The sequence below is a fragment of the Cebidichthys violaceus genome, unplaced genomic scaffold (genome assembly GCF_023349555.1).
Source record: "Cebidichthys violaceus isolate CVI_PGR_0920_01 unplaced genomic scaffold, fCebVio1.0.p SCAF_1, whole genome shotgun sequence".
Classification (NCBI taxonomy): Eukaryota; Metazoa; Chordata; class Actinopteri; order Perciformes; family Stichaeidae; genus Cebidichthys; species Cebidichthys violaceus.
In genome coordinates this window covers 4,002,408-4,014,683 of record NW_027176262.1, presented here as the reverse complement: position 1 = coordinate 4,014,683, position 12,276 = coordinate 4,002,408, and the positions used below count along the sequence as shown (strand labels likewise).

Sequence of the window (12,276 nt, the reverse complement as noted above, 5' to 3'; positions counted from 1 at the left end):
CACTGATGTTGGGAAATAATTATAGTTAATACCAAGGCTTCAAAAACTTCACAATAAGACACCTTAAAATGTGATTCCTGGTCATATTTAAGCCATTGTGGAGCCACGCACACACGCACGCGCACGCACACACGCGCTTTAATTCACTGGTTGTATTGAGACCACAGCACCTGTCCGCCGCTATGACTCTGGACCATATCAGGTGACGCATGCGCAGCAAACTGTATGACGTTTTACGTTTTGTTGGGTTTGTGACTCGTGCGTAGCCCGGAAACGAGATGACGAGCTCACTATTATTCAGAAATTCCACAGAAAGGGACAGATGCAACACGAGCTCGGTGGAAAGGTACGATGTCATTTTAACTTGTATAAAAGTGTTTGATCGCGCTGAGTTGCCGTAGCTGTAACGTGCGACTGTCACGAGTCGCAAGGCAATTCATTAAATGTCCTAACCCTGAGCTAGCTGCCCAAACGAGCTAGCGTTAGCTGACCCTGCTGGGATTCACAACAAAACAAAATAAACAATCAGCGAAACTGTGTGAGTGCTAGCTTAGCCTGCCGGGGAGCTTAGCATGTTAGCTCACATCGGGTGGTTTAACCAACAGACATATAATTTACTATATTCCTGTTTTCACCACGTGTCACACTAAAGGACGCTAAATATAAGCAGCTGAATATTCTTAAACTCTGAGCTACTGTTGTCGATGTTAACGTCGTGTGAAGAGGGGGGTGGGGGTCTGTTGACAACACCATCTGATGTCACGTGTTTGTTATATGTCGTTTATAACGTGGTCGCAGACAAATATTTGGCTACACATCAGCTGACATGGGGGTGTAGTGTTTTGCTCCAGGACGTTTGGGGAAGTTGGGCGTTGGGTCTTTCTTGTATTACTTTCTTTTGTTACTCTGAAAACATGTCAATTGGTCACATGTTTGAATCTTACTGTAGCTCCTGACTGACTGTGTGTGTGTGTGTGTGTGTGTGTGTGTGTGTGTGTGTGTGTGTGTGGTTGTTGTGACATCTAGCTACATGACTTCTCTTCTAATATTATTATTTCCCCTTTTTCCATTTAGTGTCCATAACAATACATGTCCGAGTTAGGTTCATGGCATTGTCACTATTTAATATCTGTAATCCAGGCGGGATCACAGCCGGCCTATATAACTGTCTAACATTCATACCTATTCACACACTGCTTGGGAGTGACCGACTACACACACACACACACACACACACACACACACACACACACACACACACACACACACACACACACACACACAACAGGTTAATCCAGCCGCATGTTACGTTCCATCTAGATGTCAAAACCAGGATGAGGCGCCTCACTTGAACTCAGAGGTATCTGTCTGCGTTTGATTATTTAATTTTCTAGCCTGACAGTGCTAATAAAATAGCATTCATCTGTTAGAGCCTCTTCACAGGACCGCTGATGTAACCGCAGCGTGTTAAGCTGATGTGCTGCTGCCACAGCGCTATGAACTGGTGTCCAGTTAGCGCGACACTGTGAATCTAATAAGTGGCCTCTGAATGCAGCACACGGACGGCGAGCAACCAGCCGCTGGTTCTCACCGCCCTCGCGACTAACTCCTTTTCTCCCCCGTCCGTCTTGTCTCCGTCTCCAGCTTGCTGTTCAGATGAGGAGGGCTCGCCTGGTCGACCCCGCGTCTCACCCTCCGCTGCCATGCTGCCGCCCTATTTCCCCACGTTCCTGCTCCTTCTCGTCCTCTCCTCCTGTGTCCTCTTGCTTCTGACCCTGCTGCCCCCCGTTTCCCCATCCAATCCCTCCTCCGCCTTCTCTCCCCCCTCGCCCTGGCCCTCACTCTCCTGCGGCCTCGGTCAGTCCTGGGCCGTCCGGCTCCAATCGGGCACACATCGTGAGGGGGGCGATGGCGAACAGAGCTCTGTGCACCTGGATGCGATAGCCAACGGGGTAAATGCTTCACGAAACACTCTCAGCCGATACGTTCAGATCTTTATTTAGGAACTCGGGGCTTCGTTTCTCTGATCTGACATCTTCAAATAAAACTGAATTCAGCAAGGCTACAGTCTAATCTGTTGTAACGTTGCCTTGGTCCCAGGTAGCGGAGCAGGCCGGGCTGAAGAACCACGGCCAGATCGGAGAGCTAGAAGGTCACTACTTGCTGTGCTCCGTCACGCCTGGATCTGTGTTTGCTATTTGGAGCAAGAGTGTCCGGCCTGGAGACGTCCTGGCCGCCCACCCTCATGTCCTGTGGCACTCCCAGGAGAGAGTGCTGAGCCGCTCCAAGAGGTCCATGGCCTTCAACGATCCCAATTACCCCAAACAGTGGCACCTGGTGAGAATCGGGACTCTTGTGTGTCTTTTGTTTTCATCTTGCTCAATCACTAGTTGTCCAGTAAGTCCGGCTTACTTTAAATTAGTGCCTCAAATGAACTTTAGACACTGCGACGAAGAGGCGGGAGGAAGGCTTTCTCTCCTTTTACCTCACCCTCTTCTTGTTCTTGCAGCACAATCACCTCAATGAGGGAATGGACATCAACGTAACAGGGGTGTGGGAGCGCAACATCACTGGCCGAGGAGTCACGGTGGTGGTGGTAGACGACGGGGTGGAGCACACCCACCAGGACATCCAGCCCAACTATGTGAGTCCAAACCGACAGTTGTTCTGGTGATGAACCGTGTGTCCCGCTGTTTTGAAAACCGTAAAGCTGTTTTGGAAGCTTGACCAGCAATTCCTTTTCCATTCACAATTTTTTATTTTTTTTTCCCCAACCCTCTCAGAGTCCAGAGGGCAGTTACGACCTGAACTCCAACGACCCGGACCCCATGCCTCACCCAGACGTCCACAGCGACAACCACCACGGGACGCGGTGTGCCGGAGAGATCGCGGCCGTTCCCAACAACAGCTTCTGTGCCGTGGGCGTGGCCTACGGCAGCAAGGTGGCAGGTACAGACAGACTGCAATTCTAAACACGAGTGTCCCGGGACTCTCAGAACCGCTGAGACTTTGGGTGAATGTGCGTTGTCACACATCTCTCTCTCTTGGTTTTTGTTCAGGCATCAGAGTGCTGGACGGCCCGCTGACAGACAGGCTGGAGGCCATAGCCTTCAACAAGCACTACCAGGTCAACGACATCTACAGCTGCAGGTAACGAACCGATACTCTCTGGTCCTGTACGTTGTTTACCTTTGACAACCTTTGTTGACGTACCGGCTTTTAATGCCTTTAAGTGTTTGTGGTTGTTAAGGGTCAATATTTGACTATGCGATCATAGTTTTAATGCCAGAATGTATCGCGCTGTTGTACCAAGTCTTGCTTGGATTCTGATCGAGACTCGTGTCTCCTATAGTTGGGGTCCAGATGACGACGGACACACGGTGGATGGACCCCATCCCCTGGGCAAGGTAAGAGCAAGAGTGTGGAGCCGTGACTCTGTCCTGCAGAGGGCGCTACACTGCAACACATCAGTTCTGCATGTAGAGAAACTGTGAGCACAAAAAGTACAATCTTCGCTCTGTTGATCACAGGCGGCGCTGCAGCACGGGGTGATCGCAGGCAGACAGGGCTTCGGCAGCATCTTTGTGGTAGCCAGTGGCAACGGCGGTCAACACAATGACAACTGCAACTACGACGGCTACGCCAACTCCATCTACACCATCACAATCGGTAAGGCTCTCGGGCCTGTGAGTGCTCACTTGTGTTTGGGGTGTGGACACATGTGTGCCTCGGGTCATAAATAATTGTGTGTGTGTGTGTGTGTGTGTGTGTGTGTGTGTGTGTGTGTGTGTGTTTTTTGCAGGAGCGGTCGATGAGCAAGGCATGATGCCCTTCTACGCTGAAGAGTGTGCGTCCATGCTGGCTGTCACTTTCAGCAGCGGGAAAAGCAACCTGAGGAGCATTGTAGGTCCTACCGGAGCACACACACACACACACACACACACACACTCTCACTCACTCACTCACTCACTCACTCACTCACTCACTCACTCACTCACTCACTCACTCACACACAAGATGACTAGGCCAGAGAATGGATGAGAAGCGGCATAAGGAACAACAGGAAAGCAGGAAGTCAATAACACGCGACTCCAAGTTCAAAAAAATCATCTCTTTTTTTTTTGCCTTTTTTTTCTCTACCTGTCCATCTTTATTTATGACACATGAGGCTCAGTCACAGTCGTAACTAAAAATGCTCATAATCATTTTTATCTGTGTGAGCTGCTCGTCACACCTGAGCAGATAAATGAACACACAAAGGTCCAATAAAGGGCTGCAGGACTTGCTGTCAGTCTCAGGAATCAGATTTCCCGGTTTCAGTCCATGTAGAGAGTTGTATCAAACATTGGCGTTAGTTTATTAAAAGCACAACGGTTTCAAGCGCTGAAACCTTCTGTAGATACCAACATGACGTGTGAGATGGTTTATCTAAAATTCAGTGTTGTGATTGTGAGAAATGTTTGAAAGAGAGGAGCAGAGACCGTTTTCACCAGAAACGATGACGGATGATGACGGGAGTCTGGGCCCAGCGAAGCCGCTGGCCTCTATTTGATGCTGTTCTATTTACGGTTTGGGGGGGGGGGGGGGGGGGGTCATCGCCTGGGCTGCGAGAGCTTAGCTGATCCACCACTGACCGCAGTATACTCACAGGCTCAAGTGTGTACCAAACACTGCCCACTGTTCTGAGGAACAGCTGTCTTCACTCACGCATTTTATCACAGTGAGTCTGGAAAAAGCCCGGAAAATGTCGCAAAACGGGGAAACTCCGTCTCATGATGAACTTCCGCATCTTGTTTTTCAAACCCTAGAGGCTGATTCATCTGATTCTTGATTACGAAAGCCCGAAAGAAAAGCTGTGGCTAACCAAAAACACGACACAGGGTTATATACATTCTGCATTTACTAGATCTCTATTCACCTGAAGAGATCCAGCGTCTCTAATGGATTACAACGAGACATGTGGATGTGGTGGACAAAAATGTCTCTGCGTGTAGAGGTGCAGAGGGTTGTCTTCTGATGACGCCTGTAGACTCTCACCACATGGACAGCTGCTCCGGATGAACATGGACCTTCTACGCGGCTCGAACAGCTGTTCGGTGGGGAGCCCCGCATGTCGTCCGCATGTAAACACAGAGCGCTGGGAATGCCTCCTCGGCCCACATCGCTGTGATCCTGCTGTCAGACCGGCTGTCACTAATGAGGGCACCAGCTGAGGTGGACATGATTGCACTTGTGCGCCTTATAAATGGGTGGATTTTGATCTCACCGACAAACCTGTTCATAAATAGCATGTTAGTCCCTTTTTTTGTTTTTTTTTCCCCCCTACTTGCTCGTAAAGTTAATCCTCTCTATTAATCCTTTGTTTAAGTCGACCACTGTCAGGACTTCAGACTCCCCTACATGTCCATTCTCTGCATATATACATTTTCACTTTACCTCTCTTCATTGTAATGGATGCTCTGTGTTCTTCTTCTCTTTACATCCTGTCATGCCTTTACAAAGCTGGACCTCCTCAGGGCTTGAAACCCTTGTCACGCAGTCCTCGTGTTTTCCATTAGCTGGAGACACACACACACACACACACACACACACACACACACACACACACTGGCCTCCTGCAGTAAATATGTCGCTCTGTGGCACTTGATGAAGTGTTCTGTGCTAGTAGTTTAGGTGCAGAGCATAGTTACTGTTGGATGTGCTCTGCTCATCCGTCCCCGTTTGCCAGTTTGTGTTTGGCCTCCTGCCAGAGCTGCGAGTCTCCCGTGTTTTTCGTGTCTCGGGGGTCAGCCCATCTTTGTCTCGTCTCCGCAGGTGACGTCGGACTGGTCCATGCGGAAGGGGACCGGCTGCACCGAGGGCCACACCGGCACGTCCGCCGCGGCCCCGCTGGCGGCGGGAATGGTGGCCCTCATGCTGCAGGTGCGTCGCTGTCTCAGCTGGAGGGACGTGCAGCACATCATCACCTTCACCGCCACCAAGGTATTAAGTTATGTTTGTGTTTCTCACCCAAATGCATTGTGTGTGTGTGTGTGTGTGTGTGTGTGTGTGTGTGTATATATATATATATATATATATATATATATATATATATATATATATATATATATATATATCCTTGAGGTCAAAACCTATTTAATGCATTTCCCTTCCTCATAACATATTGAAATCGCCCACTTTGCTCCATAGCGCCACTACTGGTCAATATACAGGGTACCTTTGACAGGAATCTAACATTTATCTTTATGATACATCTGCTGTGTATTTTTCCCGATGAGGGATGCTAATTTTGAGGTTTTGGCTTTAGGCCTGAAGTTAGCAACAACTCTTATTTTTTATATATATATATTTCTTTTCACTGTTTAGCTGACAGTCAAAATTCTTATTGTCGGTTAGACAGTTAATAATTAACATACCTGTTCCTGATAAGTTGATGAATTTTCTTTGAAATTACAATTAATATATTTGGAAGTTAGAGTTTCAGAGGCTTCGGTAACATCTTCAAATCTATTGAATTTGCTTGTTTTCCCCCAACAAACAGTCCAGAACCTAAATACATGCAATTTACAATGACACTGATAGAAAGCTAACTTAAGTTAGTGGTTTTGCACCTTTCCTAAGCCGTGGAGAGAGACAGCAGTGAGTGATTATTACTGAGGAATTGATAACGTGTCGGCCTGCCTCTGTACCAAAGGTAACAGCGTTTTTTTATTTGTCCCATCAGTGTGACAGCAGTGCAGACTGGAGGGTGAACGGAGCCGGTTTCCACCACAGCCACCAGCACGGCTTCGGTGTGCTCAATGCGTGGAGACTCGTCAACGCTGCCAAGGTGTGCGCACACACACACACACACACACACACACACACACACACACACACACACACACACACACACACACAGGGCTGCAACCACGAGCTATTTTCACGTTTAAGTGAATTACAAACGTGATTTTATTCTTCCCACCATAAGTCACCACGGGGCCCTAACTTGTCTCCCTCCTCCCTCTCAGGTGTGGGAGTCGGTGCCGTTTCTCGTGTCCTATCAGAGTTCAGTGATGAAGGAGGAATCGCCCGTTCCGAATTATCCAGACGAGCTGGTCCGAACCTGGAAAGGTAACTCCTCCTCCCGCACTCCCTCTCAGCTCTGTATTGAACAGCTGCTTGTTGAATTTACTCACTGCGCTACGTAGCTGACTCCCTCCCTCCCTCCCTCCTTCCCTCCCTGTCTGCTCCTCAGTCGGTCTGCCTCTCCATATTAGGTAATGTTCTCTTGTTTGTGAGTTCCTGCGTACACAGTGAAATACTGGGTGAGATTTTTCCCAGATTCCTCCCTTTTCTTCCCAGTCAGTCTGTATTTCACGACTCCTCTCGGTAGCTTTTCTTCCTTTTTTTTTTTCTCGCATCTCTGAATCCGTCACATTGGACCGTCTGTGTATAATACGATCGGTTCTCTTTAATCCCTCACACACTTTTTCAAACATGCTCACGGTGACCTCACTGGAGCAGAAACTTTTCCAGCTCCCTCGTCTCTGTTCCTCTGCTCACTCCATCTATATCTTCCCTCTTTTATGGCCTCGTTGTGGTCAGGAGCACTGTGTGTGTGTGTGTGTGTGTGTGTGTGTGTGTGTGTGTGTGTGTAAGCAACAGGACTTTCTTCAGGACAAAGCAAAAAGTTGCTTTGTCCGTACTTTTTAAATTTAAAAAAAGTTTCAGAAAATCTACTATACAACACATTTAATTCCTCTGTTCAATCCGTCTTGGTCAAATCCCACACGTCTGCCGGTCACGCTGCTCAGCGGTGTTTGTTGTTGTTGTAGTTTCTATGTTTTGGCGGATGCACACATGAACACGGTCACACACACACACACACACACACACACACACACACACACGTTTATGTTAAGCTCGCGGTGACCGATGAAAGCGGTCACATCCCCGTGAGTCTGTGGATCCAGTGTGTCACAGTTGTTTTTATAAAAAACGATGCACACTCGACAGGAGAGAGAGAGAGAGAGAGAGAGAGAGAGAGAGAGAGAGAGAGAGAGAGAGAGAGAACTGAATGTACAGCTCCAGTCACTGAGCACTCAATCTCTCCTGTCTTGTTATCAAAGCATGCTTTATGATCACATATTCAATTTATTGGAACGGCCCACCCTAATAAATTTGCCCCCACCCCCAAAAATGATTTTTGTACATTTCCACATATACTCTATATATATATATATATATATATATATATATATATATTTGTATATTTATCTCATGTGAACCTCATGCAGGATTTAGGAAACAGACGTATGTGGTTCGTGCAGAGCAGAGAGTATGTTCCCACACGTTGCCATGTGTTCACCCTCTCATCTCTGAGCATAGACAGGTCCTCCAGTTCCCTGGAAAATAGTTTGGAGTTTATTACTGATACAAACGCTCTGAAGGAGGACGTTTATTCACTTGATCTTTCTTTAAAGACTCTGGATGAGAAGTCAGCTGAAAGAGCAAAATCTGCCAGTTCTCTTTTTGCCCCCTTCACTCGCCCTCTCAGCGCCTCTCCTCCACTTGCCTCCGTCTCCTTACCGTCTCTCCCCTCCTCCCTCCTCCCTCCTCCCCCCTCTTTCTCTACATCTGTCCCCCGACACTTTTCATTCCTCACCTCTGTTTACTCTCCTCGTCCCTCGTCGTCCCTCCCTGCCCCTGAGGATGCGTGCGGCCCTACATGGTCAGAGAGCTCCGAGGCTCACTTACAGAGCAGGGGGGAGGGGGGGAGGGGGGGCAGGACGACTGCTGCTTCAAAGAGAGAACGACAGATGGAGAGTCTGACGGAGGATTCAATTTAACCAGATTTTACTATTTATCCCAGTTCACAACCCTCTCAGACTCGCCCAGCTGACATTACTGTAGGAGGGGTGTAACACAGTCATGTAAAAATAAGATAACGGTAACACATTAAGTTCTACTATTACCATATTTTAAGTGTATTATGTATATAACCATATATGTATAATCTAACAATTATTATCCATATCCATCTCATGCCCACTGGTTTTCCATACTTGTCTAACTATGACAGGTATAGTTGTTAGACGGGTATTAAATTGTATTCTTTGTGCAACTAAAAAAAGTCTTAAATTCAACTCGTGAACCCTGCAGAAACCTTGTTAGATCATTCAAAGTGATTGCATATTCATATTTCACATATTCTTCATGTTTTTATTTTTATTTGTTATATATATATATATATAATGTGTATGTGTCGGACGTTCCCGTTTACGGGCCGGTGACTTCCCTCATCGACCCAGGAAATGGTGCAGAAACGCTCTCTGCTGTTTTCGCTCACTAAGCTGCTCCCCTCCTCTGCCTCAGTCTCCGCCGCTGACCTCAGACACTCCGGGATGGAGACGCTGGAGCACGTGGCCGTCACCGTGACCGTAAACCACCCTTGCCGCGGCAGCGTGGAGATCACGCTGGTCTGCCCCAGCGGTATGGCGTCGGTCATCGGGGCACGCCGCGCCATCGACAGGTATGAACCCCAGCGCGTAGAACCTGAATTAACATTACGTTTTTGAGTGCGGTTTGATTGAAGTATTCTCTCTTCTGTTTGGCTCTTAGAGACCCGTCAGGCTACCAGGACTGGACTTTCTCCACCGTGCGCTGCTGGGGGGAGAGAGCTGAAGGCCAGTACACCCTGAAGATCTCCGACCACAGTAAGATCTCGCACCGACACAAGCGACTGGGAGGGGAATGGGGGAAAATTCCAGTTGTAATTTTCGTCATTGCTTGTGTTGTTGTCGTTGTAGAAGAGAGGACTATCGCGCAGTGTGCAGCGTCGGGAGTGTTGAAGCAGTGGCAGCTGACCCTGTATGGTTCCTCTATGACCCCCAGCGAGGTCCAGGACCGACGGAGGTAAGACCTCCGCAGCCGTCTGGACAGTGTTGAGCTCATCTGAGTCGCTGAATGCTTGTGGTTTCCATCTCGGTGTGTTAGTTCTGGTTTTGAGGACTGGCAGTGATGCAACGATTGTCTCGGTGTTTTTGACGGACGTGGAAGATGAGTAAATATGTGTTCTGCGTGTTGATTGACAGGCTGGTGGAGGAGGCTATGAGTGGCAGGTATCTGGACAGCAACTTCTCTCTGCCCTGCCCTCCAGGCCTGGACATCCCCCCAGAGATCGTCAGCCCCTTCACCTCCAACAACCTCAAGGTAAACGGTTCACTGTCTCTCTTTAAACTTTCTGTCTTCTCTTATATATTGTTCAGTGGAAAAACCAGACTGCTTGCTCACCCCTTTTCTAGAAAATCACCATTTCTAGGTAATTCAAAAATCTCTACTTACTCTAAACGAGGCAAAATTGCCACTAAATGCAGAGTTGAGGTATGTTGAATGGAGGTATTATCCAAGAACAGACACATTTCTTGACAATTGGCAGACCTAAACCACATTGGAAGCCTGAACCCTGAACATAATTATTAGATCTGTGGAAGTTAAGGGAGGGACGCCGGCTAGCAGGAAATCCTGCCTGCCGGTTACTATTTGTGGTGGGAAAAAAACCTTCACTCAGGAGGTGAATCTGACATTGGTTACTGTGTTAAAAGTGAATTTGTGATGTTAATTGTAGAATTTGCACCATCCATTGTTGAAGAAGCGTTAATGTGCATTGTGCTTACCTTTTAGCAAACATGCTAATTAATCCCATAAGCATTCAGTAAAAGATCCACGCTGACCCTAAACCAGGAAGGAATACTAAAACTTCCACTTAGTGATCAATTTAACTTTCACTTCCTTGTGATTTACCTCCTTTACCCCCCCCCCCCCCCCCCCCCTCCAGTTCCTGCTGTTGCTGGGCTGCTTTGCTCTCTTCTGGTCCCTGTACTACACACTGGAGGTCACACTGGCCCACCTGGACCTCAGGGACCTCCTCTGCCTGTGCAGGAGGCGGGGAGGGCGCCGAGGGAGAGGAGTGGAGGACGCGTTGGCGGAGGAGGACGTGGAGGAGGAGAAGCATGACTCGGGGGAGGAGCTGCATGCAGTGTTGGACTCCGAAGCCAAAGTGCTGCTTTTGAATGGGGAGCGGTTGGCGACATAGCACTTGAGCCAGGTGATGGGTCTGAAACCTTTTGCTGTCTTTGCTCACGGGACGTCTCAGGCTCTCACCCTCTCCTCCCCGTCACCTTTCTCTGTGGTGGTGGTGTGTGTGTGTGGGGGGGGGAATTGCAAGATATACTTGACTGAAGAGTGGATTATTTGTCCCAAACACATGGCCTTTTATTGAAAGGTGTGTGTGTGTGTGTGTGTGTGTGTGTGTGTGTGTGTGTGTGTGTGTGTGTGTGTGTGTGTGTGTGTGTTCTTGTACACATGTGCCCCGAACAAATGTCCTCATGAGGAAAGAGAACGTGAAGACAACCCTCTAAAGCGGGGTTGTTTCTGTCAGTACCGGGGATAAAGTTTCCAATCAGGGTTAGGTTTGGGCCGGATTAAGGGTCAGGCATGAACTGGAAGGCCTTAACAGGGTTTAATGTCCCGGCTTGTCTGTGTCGAGATTTGTACACAGAGAAGAACTGAGCTCACAGATTGGTGGGATGTACTTTACGAACACCTGAGAAGTCATTATACCAAGAGAGAAAAAAATGTGATTTGCACTGCAGGAAGGTACGAATTTGCAGAGTGAGTGTGTGAGTGTGTGTGACATGAGTGTGTGTGTGTGTGTGTGTGTGTGTGTGTGTGTGTGTGTGACATGAGTGGTCTTCCATGACAAAGTGTCCTCAAATATGAGGTTCCAAGAATACTGCTGATTGTTTGTTTTTTATACAAACTACATTTATTTTCTGAGGTGTCGTTTGATGTATTTGATCTTTAAGTCTGGGGGTCGTTATCTGTGGGTTATCAACCAACTACTGATAAAAAAAAAAATTGTTTTAAAAAACTTGAAGTGGGATTTTTTTTCAAGTGTGGGATTTGTATATGTATTTTTTTATGAAGTGTAATATATACACAACGTGTGCCTGCTGTACAGATAAATATATCAAGCGTGTTAAATGATTTATACGAAGTGTTTTGTAAAAATGTATTAAAGAGTTCTAATTTTTTAATGGGAAGGAGTGTTTGGATTGAAGGTGGAAACTGTGTTTGCTGTGCAAGTCACAGGTGATCTGAATGATAATAATAAAGATTGATGGATTATCTTTGACTGTTGATGTGGTTTTTAAAACTCATTTACACACAAAATCACTGATATTCACTCTGATATTATGTTATTGTGACATATTGTGGTATGAAAAATAGAAG

The 12,276-nt window shown here is 47.4% G+C and overlaps 1 protein-coding gene across 1 annotated transcript; it reads left to right on the top strand.

Annotated features, from left to right (window-relative positions):
* The first annotated feature begins 258 nt into the window (after positions 1-258).
* pcsk7 (proprotein convertase subtilisin/kexin type 7) lies at positions 259-12,178 on the top strand. The gene is made up of 17 exons (XM_068706976.1): positions 259-346; positions 1,645-1,952; positions 2,101-2,337; positions 2,510-2,644; positions 2,784-2,949; positions 3,060-3,150; positions 3,353-3,407; positions 3,531-3,669; positions 3,803-3,903; positions 5,815-5,982; positions 6,725-6,829; positions 7,011-7,113; positions 9,358-9,514; positions 9,604-9,698; positions 9,792-9,897; positions 10,077-10,194; positions 10,820-12,178. Exons 2-17 carry the CDS (start codon positions 1,704-1,706, stop codon positions 11,075-11,077), a joined length of 2,283 nt encoding a protein of 760 aa, XP_068563077.1. The 5' UTR covers positions 259-346; positions 1,645-1,703; the 3' UTR covers positions 11,078-12,178.
* Positions 12,179-12,276: the final 98 nt, after the last annotated feature.